The sequence below is a fragment of the Lacerta agilis genome, chromosome 6 (genome assembly GCF_009819535.1).
Source record: "Lacerta agilis isolate rLacAgi1 chromosome 6, rLacAgi1.pri, whole genome shotgun sequence".
Classification (NCBI taxonomy): domain Eukaryota; kingdom Metazoa; phylum Chordata; class Lepidosauria; order Squamata; family Lacertidae; genus Lacerta; species Lacerta agilis.
Genome location: NC_046317.1, coordinates 5,791,932 through 5,814,001, shown reverse-complemented (window position 1 = coordinate 5,814,001; position 22,070 = coordinate 5,791,932). Strand labels below are relative to the sequence as shown.

The 22,070-nt window shown below is 43.4% G+C and overlaps 1 protein-coding gene across 1 annotated transcript in view; it reads right to left on the bottom strand.

Annotated features, from left to right (window-relative positions):
- Positions 1 to 21,212, bottom strand: part of TDRD5 (tudor domain containing 5) — a 31,575-nt gene extending 10,363 nt beyond the window's left edge. The window contains exons 1-12 of the mRNA XM_033151074.1: positions 21,084 to 21,212; positions 18,941 to 19,179; positions 17,519 to 17,932; positions 14,368 to 14,567; positions 11,227 to 11,310; positions 10,349 to 10,405; positions 8,479 to 8,632; positions 5,869 to 6,020; positions 4,409 to 4,629; positions 2,376 to 2,588; positions 1,863 to 1,929; positions 744 to 944 (exon numbers count right to left, since the gene is read on the bottom strand). Coding sequence (XP_033006965.1) covers positions 744 to 944; positions 1,863 to 1,929; positions 2,376 to 2,588; positions 4,409 to 4,629; positions 5,869 to 6,020; positions 8,479 to 8,632; positions 10,349 to 10,405; positions 11,227 to 11,310; positions 14,368 to 14,567; positions 17,519 to 17,932; positions 18,941 to 19,172 — 1,995 coding nt within the window. The 5' untranslated portion in view covers positions 19,173 to 19,179; positions 21,084 to 21,212. The remainder of the gene's footprint in view (positions 1 to 743; positions 945 to 1,862; positions 1,930 to 2,375; positions 2,589 to 4,408; positions 4,630 to 5,868; positions 6,021 to 8,478; positions 8,633 to 10,348; positions 10,406 to 11,226; positions 11,311 to 14,367; positions 14,568 to 17,518; positions 17,933 to 18,940; positions 19,180 to 21,083) is intronic.
- Between the last annotated feature and the right edge of the window lie 858 nt (positions 21,213 to 22,070).

Here is a 22,070-nt window from a genome sequence, read left to right as displayed (position 1 = left end):
AAACTTACAGGAAGAAATCAGGAAGAGGAAAAAAACTAATAAAGCTTGGGGAGCATTTCTTGACTATTTAAAATGTTATTGTAAACAACTTAAAGCTTTAGCAGGGTTAACTTAAAACCAACAGTAAATAATATGTAAGGCAAGTTTACAGGAAACAAACAATTGAAGCATTTTGTGGATATGCAGAAGTAGAGATAAATCAAAGGAACCACGAATGGGGTGGGGGGAAAGTTGATTTGTTCTTATTTTGGGGTTTGTTAATTTGTATTTATTGTTGCAAAATGAGAAATGATAAATAAAATTCATTTTTTTAAAGATTTAACAACCTGGAAATTAACTAAAAATAACTAGGTTTTTTAATGTAATAATGCAATTGAATTAAATATCATAATCACCATCATCATCATGTAGGCTTTTGTAGGTCATTGATTTTTAGCAAATTTATAAGCGTCAAACTATGTTTCCACATGCTTTCACATGGTGCTCTCTTAGAATAAAATGCATGCCATGTCATTCTTTTTATCATCCTTCCACAGTCTTAATATTTAGTGTGCATTCCGACAGATACAAACATTTTTTGGTTTGGTTTAGTTAGCACTAAGAAATCATGGGGCATCCCCATCCCCCTCAGTTTTCAATGGGTCATCATCACAAATCAGTTTCAGAACCTCATGCCCTTAAAAGATAGGCTACTTATCAATTTTAACCTTCCCTTAGTGCCCCCTGCAAATATTTGCCCTCACCTTGGGAGGAAAGTTTTCTCTGCAGATGAATGCATGACCCTTTAACCTCAGTGCATTGTGCAAGTAGATATCTTCGTCAGAGCTGGTGTCACAGAGGAAGAGATAAAGGATTCCGTCTATGTATTCATCCACAACTCCCACAAGCAGCTTCAGACCACACAACCTTTGGAATTCAAGTATGTCACTGGCGGTCCAATTGTCCTTGATAAAGAAAGGATAAGGTACAAAGCCAAGCAGTTGAAAAACTAATTTCATTTGCTCTGCACATCAGATTCTATTTGACTAGTCTTAATACATTCAATTTGCTTTTCATGTTCTCCTTTTGTATCTCGATTTCCCCCCTAAAATATCTTCAAATCTTATTTATCTTTACTTTCCAAAACATAGCTACACATTTTTCTTACTCACTTATTCTTTGAGCTATTCCCCCTTCTGAACTTTAAAATTCTGATGTTATCATTGCTCTTAATCCTTCATGACTCTTCTTCCTCCCTAACATCTTGTGATATACAGAGATAACTGACAAGTATACACTTGGTTGCTCCTTTCACTCCAAATAATACGCAACAAGATAGTTCAGTTGATTAGAGCTTGGTGCTGATAATGCAAAGGTTGCAGGTTCGATTCCCATGTGGGAAAGCTGCATATTCCTGCATTGCAGGGGGTTGGACTAGATGATCCTCAAGGTCCCTTCCAACTGTGTGATTCACTCATCCACTAGATCAGCCTTTCTCAACCTTGGGTCCCCAGATGTTTTTGGCCCACAACTCCCATCATCCCTGACCACTGGTCCTGCTACCTAGGGATGATGGGAGTTGTAGGCCAAAAACATCTGGGGGCCCAAGGCTGAGAAAGGCTGCACCAGATGTAGGGCATGAAGAGAAGCAGTCTCAGCAAATACCTAACCATTATGAGATTTCCTTCCTTAAGTATTTGCCAAAGCTTGAGCACTTTTTGGAAACAACATAAAAATGCTACAACACTGGTAAAAAAAAATGTGCAGTAAACAAATGAACACATACGTTAAATTTTAAAACAAGAACAGAAAACAAAAGCCAGTTTATTTTTAAGTTATTCCCAAACATTTAGGATAAGGTTAGATGACAAAATAATACATACCTCTGTAGGTCTCACCCAAGCTAAGGAACAAGGGATGGCTTGAGCAGGAAGCCTTGCATAACAAGACCTGCAACAAGAACAAGGTTCAGCACATGCAGGTAATTCACAGGGCCACTTTTGACTTGCTGCCCCAAGCCAAGTAGTCTTGCATCAAACTGGATAATGAACAAAGCGTTAACATTTGGCATTTCCCACAAAAGAGAGGAAGGATGGGTGCATGCATGGGATTTGCGTATGAGAGCATAAGAGTCAGCTCTGCTGAATGAGGTCAATGATCCATCTAATGAGCATTCTGTTCTTGCTGTGGCCACCTAGAAGCTTTTGGGAAGTCTGCAAGTAGGACCTGAGTGCAGCAACTCATATCCAGGAGAAGTCTGCCTCTGAAAGTGGAGGTAGAACATAATCTAATCCTCCATTAATTTTTCTGAGAGCAAGAGTAGAAGAGAAAGAGGTCTCACCACCCACCAGTTTTCAGCCCAGAAGCATTCCTTGCCTAGCACATGATTTACTTACTTCAGAAACCTCAGTGAGGACTTCTGGGCAGTCCCCGTATTTCCAAAGTCCGGGTAAAAGACTTCCACTTCCTGGTCATTGAGCACTCGATGAATGATAACTCTGTACCACCATTTGTCTTCCGAATTTCTTATACAACAAAGCTGACCAGGCTTGATTGAGGCTTCGGGCATGATGTATCGGTCAGCTACATGTTTACTAGAATAGCACCGTCTGAAATACAGGATCCAAGTGGGTCACTAACAGTACAATCCTATGTCTAAGTAGCAGACATTTAAAGTCTTAAAAAACTTTTGCGTCTCAGATATCCCTATACAGTGGTACCTCGGGTTACGTACGCTCCTGTTTGCATACTTTTCGGGTAACGAACTCCGCTAACCCGGAAGCGCAACCCGACGCATGCGTGATTTGTGCATGCGCAGAGCGTTTTTCACGGTTTCCCCCCGGTTTTTCCGTTTTCAGTCTGTGCATGCGCAGAACGAATTGTTTGGGTTACGTCCTTTTCGGGTTACGTACTGTAACCCAGAACGAATTAAGTATGTAACCCGGGGTACCATTGTACCATTATTAATCTGCATTGAGATCTGCAAGAGAAGTCATCCCTGTGGTCCTGTTGATGGGACAAGTACACCATGCAGTGACCAGAGATAGGGTCTTATCTGTGGTGGCACCTTGGCTATAGAACTCCTGAGACACAACTGGCATACAAGCAGATCCAGTAGCAGATGACAAGGTGGGGAAACTTGTGCATTGTGGGGTTTGGACTAAGCCTCTGGTTGCGAACGGGATCCGTTCCGGAGCCCCATTCGCAACCTGAAAGGTCCGCATCCTGAAGTGCTGAATCTGCGCAGGTGCGCGGCGCAATTCACCGCATGCATGAAACGCGATTTAGTGCTTCTGCACATGCGCAAGGCGCTGAACCTGGAAGTAACCCGTTCCGGTACTTCTGGGTTCGGCGCATTCGTAACCCGTGCTGAACGCAACCCGCAGCTATTGTAACCAGAGGTATGACTGTATTATTATTATTATTATTATTATCATCATCACCACCACCACCATCATTTCTTATTTCTTCCCCAGCCACTTTGGTCGGCTCCCAACCAAATGTTAAAAACACAATACAGCAGTAAACATTAAAAACTTCCCTAAACAGGGCTGCCTTCAGATGCCTTTTAAAAGTAAGATAGCTGCTTATTTCTTTGACTTCTAATGGGTGTTCCACAGGGCAGGCGCCACTACCGAGAAGGCCCTTTGCCTGGTTCCCTGTAACTTCACTTCTCGCAATGAGGGAACCGCCAGAAGGCCCTCGGCACTGGACCTGTGTCCGGGCTGAACGATGGGGGTGGAGATGCACCTTCAGGTATACAGGACCAAGGCCATTTAGGTCAGCACCTCCTTCTTCTACCTCTACAGTTTCATGATTTTATGATTCATCTGATGTTCAGTTGCTTGTGTCACTGTTGCACTCTGGCAGATAGGTAAAGGGGCAAGGAGGCTGTAGTGAAAACACTAGCGTGTTTGCACTGCACTGACTCTGTCCCTCCTCTTCCCTGCCTGAGTGTGCAGAGCAATGAGGACAACTGGAGGACAGGTGAACACTGCTGACTCTCCCTCTGATTACATAGACTGCTTGGGTGGCAGCTGAAAATGCACCTGTTCACCCAGGCTTTTGTAGGGGATTGACAAGATGGCACCAACCCAAAGAGATCTGGGAGGCTTCATTGGTTGGATGTTTTAAACATTTGCTAAAACCCCATTTGTTTGTTCAGACCTATTTTTGATGTTTAGATGTTTCTGTTCGGTTCATGCTGCTTCAATAAAATAAAATACGAAAACCATGCACACTGAAATGTATACATCAAAGAATACCCTTCCCAAGAAACAGGGTAAAGTTTTTGCACATGAGTTTCAACAGACCACAAGCACACCCAATACCAAACTGGGTTCTCTTTCTCCCTGCAATTCTAGCTCATATACAGCGAAAAGCCCAGATATCTCCACCACATGGAAGAAATTGATAAGTTCATCCTCACCTCATCTCGATCATCATGTCTTCTAACTTCTCAGAAGTTTCTGCACTGTAGAGTCGGACATAGAATTGTGTAGGAGAGATAATGTATTCCACAAATAGTCCCACTAAAGCACTGGTGTCCAACTGGGGAAGGCTATAAAGGCTTCTGTCCTGGACAGCATCTGGTGGGATTTCATTTTCCATGATCTCTTGAATAATGTGAGTATCCTCCATACCCAGGTGCTGCAAACATAAGGAAAGTAAAAGAAAGTCATTCTGATCCAAGCAGTACAACATATTCATCTGGGACACTGAAGAGATTTCCAGGGCTGGAAAATCCCAGGTACTTGACTACACAGGAATCCAAAATGCTTTCCTAGTCTTCCAAGTCTCCATCCCAACAGCAACGAGTCTGGGTGCCCTAACATGCAACAAAAGGTGCCACACAGACAGCCCTTACTCCATTACATCCCTTCCTGGTTTTCCATACCCTCAGTGAGTAATTCCTCGATGGCATGGTTCTGCTGAAACATCAAAGCCTCTCTCACTCACATTCTCCTCACTTACTTATGTGTTTATATACTTATATTCCATTTTCCCAGGCGAAAACACTGCAAAGCAGCTTAGAATATCACCAAAGTTTACAGCATGTTATTCTTTGACGGAGAACTACCTGAAAATGATTCACAGATGGTATTTAACTCTGAGTAGGCTTGCTAAGATGTGTAAGACTGAATGAGATAAGTGCTGGAGATGCAAAGAGGTGGAGGGAACGTTCTTTCATATGTGGTGGACTTGTAAAAGGGTAAAAAGAGTATTGGGAAATGATCCACAATGAACTGAAGAACATGTTTAAAAGTACAGTACTTTCCAAAAAAACAAACCAGAATCCTTTCTGTTGGGGATAATTCAGACTGAAATTTGCAGGTGTCAAAAAAAGGTTATTTATGTATGCCACTGGTGCAGCCCATATTTTGTTAGCCCCAAAATGGAAAACGAGCTAGTTCCCAACTAAAGAAGAATGGAAGCTTAAGTTGACAGAATATGTACAACTCGCAGACTTAACATATAGAATAAGAGAACAAGAAGAGCATACATTTAAAGAAGATTGGAAACGTTTATTGAATATATGGGAAATAATTGTGTACAGCTGAAAACGCTGGCAGCATTAAGATAAATTCAACAATGTAAATAAGTTTTGATGGATGCAATAATGGAATACTCAAAGGTATAGTTTTTGTAAAAAAAGTAGTGATTTATGATATGTAAAATGAACCAGGGAAAGAGAAGTCAAGTCACTGATATCTTAAGGATGTATGTTAAATTGTAAAACAGAAAAATTAATAAAAATTATATACAAAAACAACTGATTTCAAAATAAAATAAAAACAATCCACAGTTAGTCGTCTCTTGGTATCTATCCGACTGTTGTAAAACATGACGCTACTTGTTAACCATGATACCACGGCAATGTCACCCTACCGGTGTTGTCATCTTTGTTACAACACTAAGTTTCACTTCTGGAGCCTTAGACTCCTCCAGAGGAAAATTCCAGCTGAGCAGCTCATGCACATCCGGCGTCTCTTCATGTGCTAAAGAGTCAGGCTGGGCAATCTTATCACTTCCATGCTCATCTGTAGGAACAACAGATACTTATGTTTAGCAACAAAACTTATGTTTAGAAGGCAAACACACAACCTTCATTTTTAAAAGTCTGAATTGGCAATCCCAAAGTTCAAGCACAAAGGAGGAAGTTTGCATTCAAGAAGCATACATCACAGTGGCAAGGCCAAACTACACGGGACAATAGTTATATGTTTTAAAGAAACATGCTTCATCTGCCATTTTCACACCTGGGGAAAACCAACCAGAGTGCCCAACTGGAATAGGCTCCCATTCTGAATCAGGGTCCTGACCTGCTTTTCTGCTCAAAATTTCCCTTACTTGGCTATTCCCCCCCCCCAAAAAAAGGGGTGTTAAATTCAAAAATAAAAGCAGCCTATTAAGCATGCATATTTAATGCATCTTCACAGATCACAGGAAATTAGGAAGGATCTAAGAAGAGGGAGGGAGGCATCTGAAGAGCATCTCAGAGTCTGCACAGCTGGACATTTCCCCGACCTGTGAAAAGAGCCTTGATACTGTTGTAAGAATTTTAAGGTATTTTATTTATATATAATAATTGTTATTAATGTACCAAAACAAATAAGGCCACATGTCTGAAAAACAGCACAGGAAGAAGGCCTCACTCCATTCTGACTCCCAACTGACCAAGTATTTCTTTGTCTCAGGAACAAAAGGGGGGGTTGCCCCTCCAGCTACTCAGCAGCCCTCTGCCTGAGTGATAATCTCTGGCATCCTGATACCTGAGTGCCAGACAAAAGGGTGTGAATAACTTGGCTGGGAAATAGGGAAATGTAAATATCTTTTGTTTCACTTGATGGGTTTTTGGTGGAGGGCAAGAGGAGACATGGGGGCAGGGTCTAAGATGCTCAGATCACTGCTACCAGACCCTCCCAATTTGTGATGTAATTCTGATGTATGGAGGGGTGGTCTTGAGCTGGAGGGGGGCAATTTCAAAAGTCTATATAGGAGCTTGCGTGCCTTTGTTCGAGGTCTTTTGCTTGCAAGACACCCTGCTGCAGCAGTTTCTAATAAAGGGCTATCGCCTTGCTTTGGGAGATTCTGTATCATCTCTATTTATTCATAAGTGCTCCTGAGAGGAGGGGAGCCCTACTAAGGCTCTCCCCCGGGCTCGTGGACTCCTTTCTGGGGTTGAACCTAATTTTTATAACAATATGAACATAGGAAGCTGCCATATAGTGAGTCCATCTAGCTCAGTACTGCCCACACTGCATCTAACTGTTGTTCTCTAGGATTTCGGGGAGGGGGGTTTTCCCAACCCTACCTGGAGATGCCAGAGACTGATCCTGGGACCTTCTGCTTGCAAGGCAGATGCTTTACCACTAAGCTATGGCCCTTCTCTGCTTTGATATGTTGATATTGTTTAGTGCAATTTTAAAAAATATAGTTTAATGTTTCTTGGGATCCACCTTGGAAGGATCTGTAAGCTGGAAAGTAAAACAAGGTACAATCTGCCAGCCTTTCTGAGGGCTAAAAGTACAAGCTGCAACCATGGTTCACCTTTGTTTCACCCCTGCCAAATATTCTGGAGCAGATCATCCCACTTATAAGGACACTACTATCCTGAGCACACTCAGCCAAGGAGGACAAAAGGCTAGTGGTTTAATTCCTTATTGACAAAAGCATGCATTTACAGCAGCTCCTAGGGTGCACAGAATGCACACACACACCAACACTTCTGGTCTCTACATAGGTGGCATCAACTTTTTCAGGCTTGTGACCCAGTTGAACAACTGGCACATTAGTGGGACACCACCACCCCCCCCCCAGGCTTAAGCACCCTCATCAGACAGAATGCACACAAGCAACTGGTGACTTCCTGGTGAGGCGATAGCCTGGGTAATGGGCCATTAAGGGAAACAAAGGAAGGGGCTCTGTGCAATACAGCAAATGGGTGGAGGCCCCTTCCTCAACTTGTGGGTAGTTAGAAGGACAAGGCAGAGTGGAGAGTGTTAAGTGATGTGAGATAGAAGCCAGAAGGTGAAAAGCAACAGGCTAGGAAACCAGAGTCAGAACAATGTTTGATTTCTGTTTGAATCCAAGGCTGCAGCTTTGGAAGAAGCAAAAGCTCATTGGGGTGTTAATGCTGTGAATCCTGCCATCCTAGACTCATTTTGTATATATGAGTAAATAAATCACATATTATAAAGACACCACAATCTCCACTGTGCCTCATTCCAAGGAAACCGAACCTTGGTAAGCACCTGGAACCCCTGGAATCTCACACTACTTGGAAATTGGGATGGCATGCAACAATATATTGTGTGCCAATGGGAAAAAATAGGGGCCTATCAACACACCTTTGGTATGAATTATAGTCTATTGCAACCTGAATGCAAACTTGCTTTATCAAATGGCATGGGTTAAGCAGTTTGTTTGTTTGTTTGTCTGAGCCCAATCCAACCTGCCACCTTGGAAGTATCTGCAAATGCAGTGTTCCCCACTTACCATCTCTTAAGCGCTGTGACTCGATGTCAAAGATGCGCCAGTCTTGTTCCCCTTCTTTGCATTCAATATGGAGAACATCACTAAGTGCACCAACCAGTTCCATCAGGTTTAAGAAACCTAGTTTCTTTACTGCCAGTATTTCTTTAAAATGTAGCTAGAAATAAAGAAAATCTGATTAATCAAAGCAAAAAGGACGTCCTGCAATATTCTTCCTTTGGACTTGCAATAGCTATACTAACAGCAATAAAAAATAGGTACTTTTTGGAAGCTAAAATGCTCTCCAAAACATTTAGCTCAAGTGCTGGTCAAAAAGGAAATGGGCAGCGGGTGGGGTGGAGAAAAGGGAAAATACTGAATTCGAACTTTTCGTGGGAAAACTCTTTGAATCTGGTCTATAAAAACTGGAGAGCACCTCCATTTTCACCCAGAGAATATAACCCAGTAAAATTTATTGTTTGTTTTGTTCACTTTTGGTCTACGCTGAACAATATTTTAGCCTACTAAATTGAAATTAGAATCACAGATTTTTGTTTATCTAAGCAAAAGAAAAGGAGAAGAACTTCCCTCATCCCACCCCCAAAAGTAGAGTAAGATTACAGGGAGACAACAATAAAACCAAACCAGGAGCAGGCAATGCCTTTTCTGCTGAGGGCCACATACCCTTAAGTGGTAACCTGTTTAGGGTGGAACCATCACTTTCCCCCCAGCTCCCCCTTCTTTCCACCACCCGTTACCTATAAGACCAAAGGCTATATAATATTCAGTCAAGGGCTGTAGATTGTACACTAATGTGCTCAGGGCCGTCTTAAGCTTATCTAGCGCCCTGGTTCAAAGATTCCTCCGGCGCCCCCCCCCCTTTTCCAGAGTTGTCAACCCAGCCAGGACCATCTTTAGCATATGAGGTGTGGGGTGTAAAGATCCGCCCAGCACCCTCCCCACCATATACTCCTGCTACCCAGATGGCTCCAAAGGAGAAGCAGTAAGGAGCCCACGGGCTGAGGGATCGGCTAGAACTTTTTGCCAGACTCCCCAGGATGAGTCTGGAAGGTCAGACGATGCAGGAGCGGGGTTTAAGGGGAGGGAGGAAAGGAAAGCAAAAGTTATCGCCCGCCCCCCAAGCCAGCACGCTCTCTCTCTCAGCACGAAGAGGAGGAGGAGGCAGCTGTCAGTTGCTGCCGCGGCAAACGCTGAGCAACGGAAGGGGAAAGGACACGGCTGCTAATTCATTCCTAGCCGCGATCTGAGCAAACACAGCAACCGAAAACACAAGACAAGTGGGTGGGCAGTAAGACCCTGAGGCAGAGGCAGGAAAGCTGCACACTGCAGCTATGTGCAGGGGGAAGAGCTGTGTCTTAGAGGGAAGAGGGATCGGCCTCTCCGCTCGCCTCCCTCCCGCTCTGGCCGCCCCTCAGGAGGGGGGTGGGCGAGCGGGGGATGAGGGGCGTGGCGCTGGAGCAGCGCTGGGCTTTGCGCGCCTTTCCAGCGCTCCAGCTCGGGCTTGGGGAGGCGAGGGCAGCTGGCTTGCAATCCGCCCGCCGGCGCGCGAGCGCCCGCCCGCCCGCCCACCTGCGGGGGCGGGGGCGGGTTGGGGAGGGGGCGCCCGGTATGCCGACGGGCTCGCGGGGGCGCCCCTGGGGGGCCCAGCGCCCTGGCGCACCGCGCCACCAGCCCCTATGGATGAGACGGCTCTGAATGTGCTGAACCATGGTTTAGAAGAGTGTGCATGAGCTGGAACGAGCCCAAGCAAACTGTGGTCTAGCATGCTGAGCTATTGGGTGTCTCTCAGACTCAAACTCCAATATTTGTTTCAGTAGAAACATACACAGAAAAGGACAAGAGCAAAAGCAACTTCTGAAATGAGGAAACATACCTCAAATTCACCAGGTAACTTAGAAACAAGCAATCCTTCGGGGTGCTGCACTACAATCTAAATTACAAACAACATAAAGTCAACAATTAGTTGTCATGCAGCCGATAAGAATGTTGTGCACAAAACAAACATTTACAACAATACCCCCTAACTAGCCACTTGTCTTGCTTCTAAGAAAACATTTGCAAAATAAAAAATATACAGGCACAAAAGTTTTATTTTCTATACACAGCTACATGCAATATTATTTCCCTTTTGTTTTCCTTTAGAACACCCAGGACTCAGCTACACTGGTAACAAAAAAAAGTTCCAGTTACAGGTAGGTAGCCATAAAAAAATTCCTCCCGGTAGCACTTTAGAGACCAACTAAGTTTGCTCTTGGTATGAGCTTTTGTGTGCAATGCACACTTCTTCAGATAAAAAAGTGATTGATATGTGTTGTATGTGTAATATATCATTGTGCCACCAGATGGCAATGTGGAGTCCCATTTTTCTCTACCTGTTTTCCGTTTAAATTTACAACACTTTAAACAGAAACCACTTCTTTGGTGTGTCTAGATCCAGCCCAAGTTTTCTGGAATATAAGAGGTCAAGGAGAGGGGCACACAGGCTGGGTTTTAAGATGATTAATTCAGACATTCTTCCTTAGTTTTCAATCCTGATTTGCAAAGGAAGCACAAGCCAGTCTGCCAGCTCAGACAAATGGTCAAATCATCATATGCCTCACACCAGGAAAGAGGGTGGGCAACATGGCAAGGAATGTGTGCCTAAGGCTCTTGAAAGGCTCCTTTGCATAGTTTTAATTAATGACCGGTCTAAAACAACCCTTTGCCTTTAAAAAAAAATCAACCTAAGTTCCTTAAATTATGAACACTTACAGTTCTTATTTTTTCCTTAAGTTCTGAGCTGATTGTCCCTCCAGGTCCTTTCTGGGAAAGTGCTATCTGCATCTCCTTCTCTAGCTTTGAGAAACAGATTCCACAGAGATGAAGAAAGTGAGAGGGAAAGCCAGTGCATACAAATTGGCATCCATTCATATAAATGTGGCGTTTACATTGGAAACTTCACACTGAAATTTTTTAACACCACACAACAATCACTCCAGATATATTAACGGTAGATTACATATCAAGATTACATGATAGGATTGGTACAAATATTGTAAATAAGTTCCATTTTTTAAAAGCAGCGGGTTGAGTTTTTACACCCCCCCTTTGGTGCCCTCTTCTTCCTGCTCACTCTCACACAACCTGACCTCCCACCTACATCTAAAATATTCATAATATTGTATAATTATATAGCAGGAATGACATCATTGGACAAAATAGTTCCCAATACACTCAATCCTTTCAGTAATTTCTAAGCACCCGAAAGCTAGAGGAACCTACTTTTAACAGCAGCTTCTGATTAGAGATAGCCCTGTCCTCCTCTGCAGGAGCCAAAGGAAAATAAAAAAATTATGCGCCCAATTCAAGGTGCTCACATTACTGTTTAAAGCCCTAAACAATTCAGTCCCGATACCTGAAAGACCACCTCCTTCCCTACAGGATCTCAGGTACCAAGATTGGCAGAGGGGTCACTCTTAGTTGCCCCATCGCCCTCAAAAGCGAGGGGGGTGGTGGTTCAGCAGAGGGCATTCTCCATGGCAGCCCAAGCTGTGAAATTCCCTCCCCACAGAGGTGCATCTGGCACCTTCATTATACGGCTTCTTGGGAATGCTGAAGATGCACCTCTTTACCCTGGCTTTCCAAAGCTGAGATGTATATTTTTAGAATCCACATTATTTGAAATAAATTTTATTACGGTCGAAGACCAGCTCTTAAAATAAAATAAAATATAACTACAAAAAGAATACAACAGATCCCTTTGACGGAACAATTTCTGGGAACGATACCTATAAAAACGCTTTAAACAAGATTTAGAGGGAAATTGTTAATTACATTACAATATTAAAAGTTTAAAATAGTGGCTACAGAAGGCTAAGCCCGGCTCCATTGGGGAGAAACTTAGATGGGCTGGGAAGAAGGTTTATGTCTACAAATATGGATACAAAATCTGGCGACCGCCCTGGTAATCATTGGGTCTTTACCTAACAAGAGCAGATTATATGTCTGCTTTTCTGTGGTTTTAAGTTGTTTTCACCTGTTTGTAATATTGTGTCGTAATGATGCAACCAGCCTTGGGACCTTAAGGTGAAGGGCAGGTAATAAATAATACAGTAATAAGGTTCCCTCAACCACCAAACCACTGCATCTTCCCCAGTGTGAGTGTAGTCCATGCTGCTGCTGCTACTACTTTTTTAATTCACCGGACACAAGCTTACATTTTTAGTGGTATAGGGTAAGGTGGACAGGACTGCAGCAATAACTGCCGACTGAACTCCCATCCATTGATTGAGTCGGGCAAGAAGCCTTCTGCCTTGTTTTTTTCAAAGACCTCTGCAGTTTGCAGCGCTTTTTCACTGACAGAAGCACAAGATAACAATTCCAAGCCTGCTTCCAAAAGGCAGCTCCTAGAGCTAATAATTGCAGTGAGCTAAATATGGAAGAGCAATCAACTCTCTACACTATCAAGGGCACTGTGCGTTTCCAGTGTCTACATCCTTATATGTTCTGCCCACACAGTGCATGTATCACAGCAGCTGTGGTTTGGGAGGGTCTAATTTGTCTGAGCAGCAAAAAGAAATAAAAATAAAAGCCTAAGTGATCCTTCAAAAAAAAAAATTACACTAAGAGCATTCACGGAGGCTTGATTGTCCACTGTACTCTTCAGTAAATGCCAAAATGACAAGTAATTTAACATTTGTATGGAAACGTAAGTGTTGAAATTGAGGGGGGGGGGCAAAAGCATTGTAACAATAGTGGTGACAAGGAAGGCAGCAGGGGGTTCATTTTTAAAAATTGTATAGCTACAGCTTAAGAACATTTGTTCATTAAAAAATCTGTTTTAGTAATATATTTTAGTATAAATGCCTACACAAAGCTCTTTCTGGTTAACAAAAAAAGGTCTGCATGAAAAGCAAAGGGGTGCTGAATGGCACTAGCAAAATCTTCCAAAAGTCACTCACACATCAAAAACCCTCCTTTAGAAAAACAAATAAAATAAACTGAACCGAAGCACCAAGGCTATCTACGCATACAGAAACTGTGCTGTTTTTGTGATCTTCCTCTGCAGTCTGGAAAATACGGAAAAACCACAGGACAGCGCAACAAGTGTGCCCAGTAAAAACTGAGTGAAAAAGGCACAGCAATTCCACACCAAATGTCTAGTACGGAAGCACCCAGATCAACAAATTGTCTATGCACTCAGTGAGCGTTCCTTTGGAAAACTCCTCTTTCGTCCTATTTACATTTTCCTTGCTGTGACAGTCATTTTGATTAACTGTTTGCATTTGCTGCAGAAGCATATTATGCTGGGAGGTAACCGTGAGAAGGAGCTGAGCTTCTCTTTTTGAGCAAGTACAGTAGCAATTCCCACTGATTGGGGGGCATGCCTGCACTATTCTGTGGTCTTCATTTTTGCTATTTTAGCTATGGCAGCTATTTTGTGTCACGACACAACCCACAGATGCCATGTTGTATTATGCCTAGTGATGTGAGGTGAGAATATTCTGGAGAATATTCTCTGCTAGAAAATTCTCCGGAGAATATTCTCCACAAACTGTAAATTCTGTGTCGTCTACACAGCTGCTTTAAATGTACACACCTCATTAATCAAGATTATTCTCGAGAATTTAACATCACTAATTATGCCAAGTGCCCATGGCAGCAATTTTATGACTGGCAGATTCCAAATATGCCCACTGGCCCAACCAAGAAGGCTGGCGAGCTGTCCTCACCCAGCTTAAAGCAGATCTTTTCTCATCTTTAAGAACTTAGGTTTAAAATCCTTCCACAGGGACAATGTGTATTAACCAAACCAAATGAAATATGTCCATACTCATTCTCATTTTCTCCTAATAACCGGTAAATATTCCCTTAGTTCAGTCACCTTTGGAATGCAATGTTTCTATTACTTACTTGTTTCATCCTCTCATCAGTTCTCACTAATGGAGTTTCCACCGGCTTCAACTCTACTACTAAAGCATCAGATTCTTGGCTTGGAGGTGGATTTTGATTATCCATAGGTAGGGCAGGGGTTGAAGGTTTCTTCACTGCAGGTGCTGGCAGAGGAGTAGGCAAAGTCTGCTTTGTCTTATGTGACGGAATCACGGCTTTGCCTTAATAAAGCCAAGAAAGGGTTTACAGCCATGATTTCACGTGATAGTTTTCTGTTTTCCCTAGGTAGACAATGCTGGAAGGCTCACACTCATTTCCAAGAACACCTCCAAGAGCAGTGGAATCTCAATATAAGCCAACAGCACAGCACAAAAACCCTTACTGTATTGTTTTATTTATCACTCATCAGTTCAAGTGCACAAGGCTTAGAACAAGGATCACCATTTTGCTTAACTGACAAAGCAGAAAGGAAGAACGGGCTTAATGCGGAGTCTTCATGAATACTTAAGAGTCATGTGGGGGAAAGAAAGTACACCCTCTTTGAATTCTGTGGTTGTACATATGAGGACATAATAACAACCATCTGTTCCTTAGCAGGTCTTAAAATTAGGTAAATACAACATCAGATGCCATTTTACAGATGCCATGATTTACTAACAAAGGTCCGTATAGTTGAAGCTATGGTTTTCCCAGTAGTAATGTATGGAAGTGAGAGCTGGACCATAAAGAAGACTGATCACCGAAGAATTGAAGAAGACTGATCACCGAAGAATTGATGCTTTTGAATTATGGTGCTGGAGGAGAATCTTGAGAGTCCCATGGACTGCAAAAAGATCAAACTTATCCATCCTTAAAGAAATCAGCCCTGAGTGCTCACTGGAAGGGCAGATCCTGAAGTTAAGGCTCCAGTACTTTGGCCACCTCATGAGAAGAGAAGACTCCCTGGAAAAGACCCTGATGTTGGGAAAGATGGAGGGCACAAGGAGAAGGGGATGACAGCGGATGAGATGGTTGGACAGTGTTCTAGAAGCGACTGGCATGAGTTTGGCCAAACTGCGCGAGGCAGTGGAGGATATGGGTGCCAGGCATGCTCTGGTCCATGGGATCACGAAGAGTCGGACACGACTGAACGACTGAACAACAACAAAAATAAAGCCAAAATGGGGAAACTATTTGTGAAAAACGTACTGCTTCCATAGGAATTAAGGGGCTAAGTACAAGTCAGGTGCTGCTAATCAAATGCCCTTGCTTAATTAATCATCAGCAAGTGTACCCACCTCTACAAAAGACGAAGTTTTATCAGTATGCTGGTCTGGAGCATTCAGGTGTGTTTCTACACAATGCCAAGGAGGAAATACATCAGCAATGCTCCTAGAGAAGCAATAATTGCTGCCCATGAAACTGGGAAAGGTTATAAGGCCATATCCAACCAATTTTAATTCCATCATTCCACAGTGAGAAAGGTTATTAAAAAATGGAAAACATTCAAGATTGCAAGGAACTCAAGAGTTACATCTCAGAGTCTACAGGCCTTAGCATGTTAAATGTTAACGTTCATAACAATCAGAAAAAAACAGAACAAGTATGCTTTGTTTAGAAGGGTTGCCAGGAGAAAGCCTCTTCTCTATAAAAAGAATATGGCAGCTTGGCTCAGGTTTACAAAGTTGCATCTGAACAAACCACAAGACTCTGGAACAATGTCCCTCGGGCAGACAGGACCAAAGTGGAGATTTCTGGCCATAATGCACAGCGCCACATTTGGCGAAAACCAAACACAGCATATCAGCACAAACACCTCATATCAACTGTCAAGCAGTGGTGTAGGGTTGATGATTTTAGCTTGTTTTGCAACCACAGGACCTGGGAACCTGGCAATCATTGAGTCACCATGAACTTCTCTGTATACTAAAGTATTCTAGAGACAAATGTGTGGCCATCTGCCCGACGGCTGAAGCTTGGCTGAAACTGAGTCATGCAACAGGACAAGGATCCCAAGCACACCCGCAAATCTACAACAGAATGGCTGAAAAAGAATCAAGGTGTTGCAATGGCCTAGTCAAAGTCCAGACCTCAACTCAATTGAAATGCTATGACAATACCTTTAGAAAGCTGTGCATCAACAGATGCCAGCAAACCTCAATCAACTGAAGCAATGTTGTAAAGAAGAGTGGGTCAAAATTCCTCCACAATGATGTGGGAGACTGATAGAGTCATACAGAAAACAATTACTTCAAGTTATTGCTGTTAAAGGTTGTTCTACAAGCTACTGAATCATAAGGCTTCTCCATTTTGGATTCATTTCTGTTAAATAAATCATGACATGTTGTGATATGTCATGTGTTGTTCATCTGAGGTTGTATTTACCTAATTTTAAGACCTGCTAAGGAACAGATGATTGTTACTATGTCCTTATATATAAAATCATGGAATTCAAAGAGGGTGTACTCCCCCCCCCCCCCCATGATGGTATTTCACCATGGTTTCCAGTTTGAAATGCTACTGAAAAATATTTGGCAATTTGGTCATAATTTTGCAGTAACAAAGCCAAGCTCTCTGAACCTCAGACCACAACCTTTTCCCAAGTTTACTGTATTTACTGGCACCTGGGACAAAAACAAATCAATTGTCTACCTATAGATGTGAGCACCTAATTTATTTGTAGATTTTTGTCCACAACTGTGTGCAATCTGCAGTTGGGCTCAAAATTCTACATGAATAATACACACTAAGATTATTTTAATAGAAGTGCACCAGTGTCTTTGCTTCACCCCACTACTCCCACTCTCATGCTTGACTGCTGTCTGAGAAAGAGCAAGATAGAGCACATGCTCTCAGAAGGGAATTAACTCTACCCATTGCTACTCAACTTCCAGTAACAGATGGGTTTCTTAAAGTTCCTATATTTGTGATCCCACCTCCTATAACCATACCACACTCCTTGAGAGGGGCACTTGTCTACATGTTGGGGCAGAAGGAGTTTGCATGTTTAATGTGGAGAAGAACCATAAGGCTGCAAGGTAGTATTGGGTAAAGCAAACAGAATTGTAGAGTTGGACGTGGTCCCAAGAGTCATCTAGTCCAACCCCTTGCAATACAGGAATCTCAACTAAATGAAGGTGCCAAATAAGAGCTATTTTCTCCTACAGCTGAATTTAAGCAAACATAAACTTACACTCTGGCAGCTTTTCCTTGATGGGGGGCTTTAGAGTCAACAAGGAGCCTGCCCTTGTCTGCACAACCGTGATGATATCTGAAGCTGCATTCAGCACTTCTAACATAGAGAAGAACCCAAAACGCATAAAGTCAAACTTCCGTCCAAAGTGCCGACTAAAGGCTTTGTCAAAACCTGGAAGCAGGACAGGTGAAGATCTCAGCAGCTCCTTCAGTTCACTTTTTACCACTGCTGGCAGAGTAGGAGGAACCCGACCCCGCCGGGGCAGAGAAATTCGGGGAGGCTGAGGCAGGCCAGAGCAAGGTCCGGCAGGAAAAGAGAATTTTGGCTTCCCCCTGGACAAATATGGTTTCGATTTGCTTTTCTGTCTGGCAACCAAGCTTGCAATCAACTCGGTGGACTCATCTGGAATAGCTAAAAGACAGAAGAAGCCCATATGGTTAAAGTTGCATGTTGACACAGAAAATTACTACAATACTCTCCTCTCCTCTCCTCCCCTCCCTTCTTGCCATCCTCTTACAACAAAATGGTACTGCCAAAGGAATACAGTTAGTTATCATACTACTAGTACACAGTATTTGTAGATAGAAATACTTTATTGTCACTGTACCACTTGTTTACAGTGAGATTTGCAAGCATAGGTATTTTCCCAGCTGTTCAGACCAGAAGATCCCCCTTTCCCTAGGTTATTAGAGCTCCCACACCTCTATTTAATCTCATAAACCCTCCATTTCTATACTTACTTCCCTGCTTATCACCATCAACGCAACCCAATCACCCACCCACCCCAGCCTACAGTATTTGTGATTAATGTATGTGAAGGGAAACACCCACAACCATAAAATCTGTTGAAGATGTTGCATGGCGTGCTCTCTCCTGGAGTGCTGGCTCTTGTTGGGTAGACATTACACATCAAACATGACAAAAATGCTATATACAAAGAACTGAAAGTAGTCTGGATGGCTTGGGCTACGTTATGTCCAAATCTGTACCTTCTATTTGTTGTGGGAATAGCTTAAATCTGTTAACCCTGTGAGTGAAGTTTAAGTGCATTATACCCTGCAACATAAACACATTAAAAAATACTCTAACATGCAGATTTCATCTTCTTAGGTTTAAAAAGTGGTTCACATTTAAACCATGTTTGGGGAACGTGTCACCATGACACAATACTGCACAAGAACTGCCATTATTGTAAAAACAAACCGCACTCTGCTGGGAAATGCAAGGTAATACCCTTGACTGCTTTATGTTCAGAGGGACCGCAAAATCAAACTACAGGACATATTTACAATAGGCAGCTCTTTGGCCAAGTTCCATTCTTTCTTGAACCACCCAGCCTAAACTCCCTGTATGCCTGCCAAACATTATTCCCCAGTTTATTGGCATTCCCTGCTCTTGCCAGACTAATCCAAAACCCACCTCTGAGGACTGTATTGCCATTTCCACTAGGGCAGATGCTAACAACATCTGGCATATCCATCACCAGCTCCATGACAGAATGGTAACCCAGGGCACGAAACGGAAGTGGTTCTCCTATCATAGACTTGTATTCTTTGTTTAACTCAATAGGGGTGAGGCCTTCCTTGACTGGTGTCAGCAGGGACCTCACTACTTTCTTCATCGAGTTCATCAGGCGTTCTTGATCGGACATGTTGACACTGGGGGAGGTGAAAAGGAAGCATTAAAGGGCAAAGAAATATTGCTTTTGGCGATAACAGGCTTCAAAATCACCAGATAACTTTACTGTGAGATGGACAAGGGAGAACACAGTACAGGTACACAAACTGAAAAAAGATATAGTGGTTGCCTTGGAAACCAAGAGGGATCTGAATAAACAGGTGCTCAGAAAGAGCTGCTGCTTTTTTTTGTTTTCGCATGGTTTTTAGGAGGGAGTAAGGCATATCCTGATCAGTTCTTTTTTATGACAGTGCTGGGATTAGTACCCCACCACAGAGCCTTATGTGCATCAAAAGCACACAACTATAACAAACCCTTATGGTTAAAGTCTGAGCAAACTGGGTACAAGTTTTATCTTTCATCTCATCTCTCTTTAACAGCACTGATAAACCCCATCATCCAAACTCCCCCAAAAGCAATACTTGCAAGCATCATGTGCACAATTCAGCCAGTCATAAACACTTTAGAGCTCTCTCTCATGGACAATTGATAAATGTAATCCCCACTAAAACCTGCTGAATTTAGTAAGTGCTGAGCTTTTGCTAGAATGCACCCATAAAGGTGTTAGCTTGCCTTCAATAGAGTCAATTTATGCTACCCAAGTTAGGAAGAGAGCAGAGAGAATTGTAGCAGATCCTTTACATCCCGGTCATCATCTGCTTGATTTACTTCCATCTGGACGTCGCTACAGAACTTCATATACAAAATCGGCCAGGCACAAGAATAGTTTTTTCCCTTGTGCCATTAAATTGTTAAATTCATAGTTGTATAGCTTAAGGGGAGGTAAAATATGGGTGGGGTTTCTTTGCTTCTTTATATTGTGAGAGGAACAGTGTCTGTATGTTTACATTGCAAAGTAGCCAAAACAAATTCCAAGTATGTTGGAAAATGTACTTGGCCAATAATAAATTATTCCTATGCCTATTCCTAAATGGACATAACCACTTTGAAGGTTCTGAACTAGTGGCATCAAGATTTAGTGACTATAAAAAGGACCAGCCCTACCACTAGGCAAAGTCAACCGCCTAAGGCAGCAGCCTCCTGGCTATTCCTCCTATGTCCAGTGGCCATTTCCCTCTATGGGAGGACAGACCCTCAACTATTACCGGGTATGTTGCCTTAGGTGCAGTGGAGGATGCTATCCTGCTGCCAGTGTTGAAGTCAAGTGCCACCCATTTAGTTTCTGTAGGTAGAATGAGGCAGGGGTTGCCATCGGGCCCTAGCAAAACATCTTGGATCAGCCTTGGCTTGGTGCAATTTCAAGCTTTCACTATCCCATGGGGTAGTTTGGGAGCAGAGGCAGACGACGACTGAATATAAACCAATAAAGTTATCTTCTGTTAACTTTCAGAAGTCCAATACCCCCCCCTTTTTTTTACAAGAAGGGGATGAACCGTACACAAGAGAGTCCATCCCCAAAGTTGGTGCCACTGCTCCCACAAGCCATATCTGCCCTCTAACAAAAACATTGCAACCAATAAGCAACCGATCCTGTCACCTTAACCTAGACATACATGATTTTTTTTAAGCTGCTTTATTTTATTTTATTTTAAAAAGGTGGGGATGAATGTTTGCTTAAAACCAAACCAGAAAAATCCCTTCCACAAAAGCACTTCTAATGCAACGACTCTAGAGTCACCCAAGGACAACACACCATAAAAACCTGCATTATTCTATGCTATCCATCATGCAACCCTGTGCCTTTCACGTGTTACTTGAGGGAGGGATATTCGTGTAAGAAATCGAGGCCGCCCGACCAAGCTTCCATCCCACCCCTTCCCAAGGGCTAAAACAAGTTAGAAACAACAAAAAAAGCCAAATCACTACCCTCCACCCTGGGCTGGCCCTCTTCGGACCTGTACACGCCTGCGACCCCCCTCCTCACCACTTCCCTTCACGTGGAGAAGAATGAAGCCCCTCGCCCCGACAGCAGGGTCCCGCCCCCGACCGACTGACACGAGGCTGGGCGCGTTCAGACACACACGAGCCCCGCCGACCGACGCGCCTGAAGCCAAACTGACCCGGCCCTCCCTTATTTTGAACCCCCTCCCTCTTAACGGCCACCCTAATCTACATACGTGCCGTATCTGTACCTCCACCCGCGCAAACACTCACGTCTAGGCACGCCCTCTCGCGCGCAGACGCGGGCACGAAGGCGCCGCTCTTTTGAAAGGCTTCTCAAGCAGCCAGACCTCAAGGCGGCGGCGGCGGCGGGCCTCTTCTTCCCTCCTCCTTTCCAACGTCTCCTCCCGCCTTTCAAATATTAATTAAAAAAAACAACAACAAGCAAACAAACACAGCCCACCACCTAGCGAACCACCGACACCAGACCCGAGAGATGAGGGCGGGAAAGAAGGGCCGCTCCCATCCCTCGTTGGCGGGCTCCCGAGTGAGAATCGCCTCACGGCCTTCCGCTCCACGCGACCCCCTGGCCGGCCTGAGGAGAATGGGAGGGAAGGAGGGAACTGGCTTGGGGTCATACCGGTCTGTGTTTGTGAACTGCCTTGGGGTCTTGGAGTGAAGGGCAGGACGCAATATAATAATAATAATTTATAATAATAATAATACGGAAAAGTTTGAAGCAGGTGAAGCACAGTAACTTTTGACAACATGATGAGAACTGCAGCTATGCTGCAAAATGAGTTCTCAGTATTCCATGGCACCTGTGGAGCATTCTTTCCCTCAAATAATTCTGGACAATGTAGTTTGTTAAGGGTTGCTGGGAATTGTAATTGTCAAAACATTCATTTTGACTAGGTGCAATATTTGTAGCCATGCCTTCACCTCAGCATTGCGCTCTGCACAGTGCTCGGTGCCAACTGCTTCGCTGTTTAAATTGCTTAGTTATCGCCACCTGTAAGACTAGAAGCAG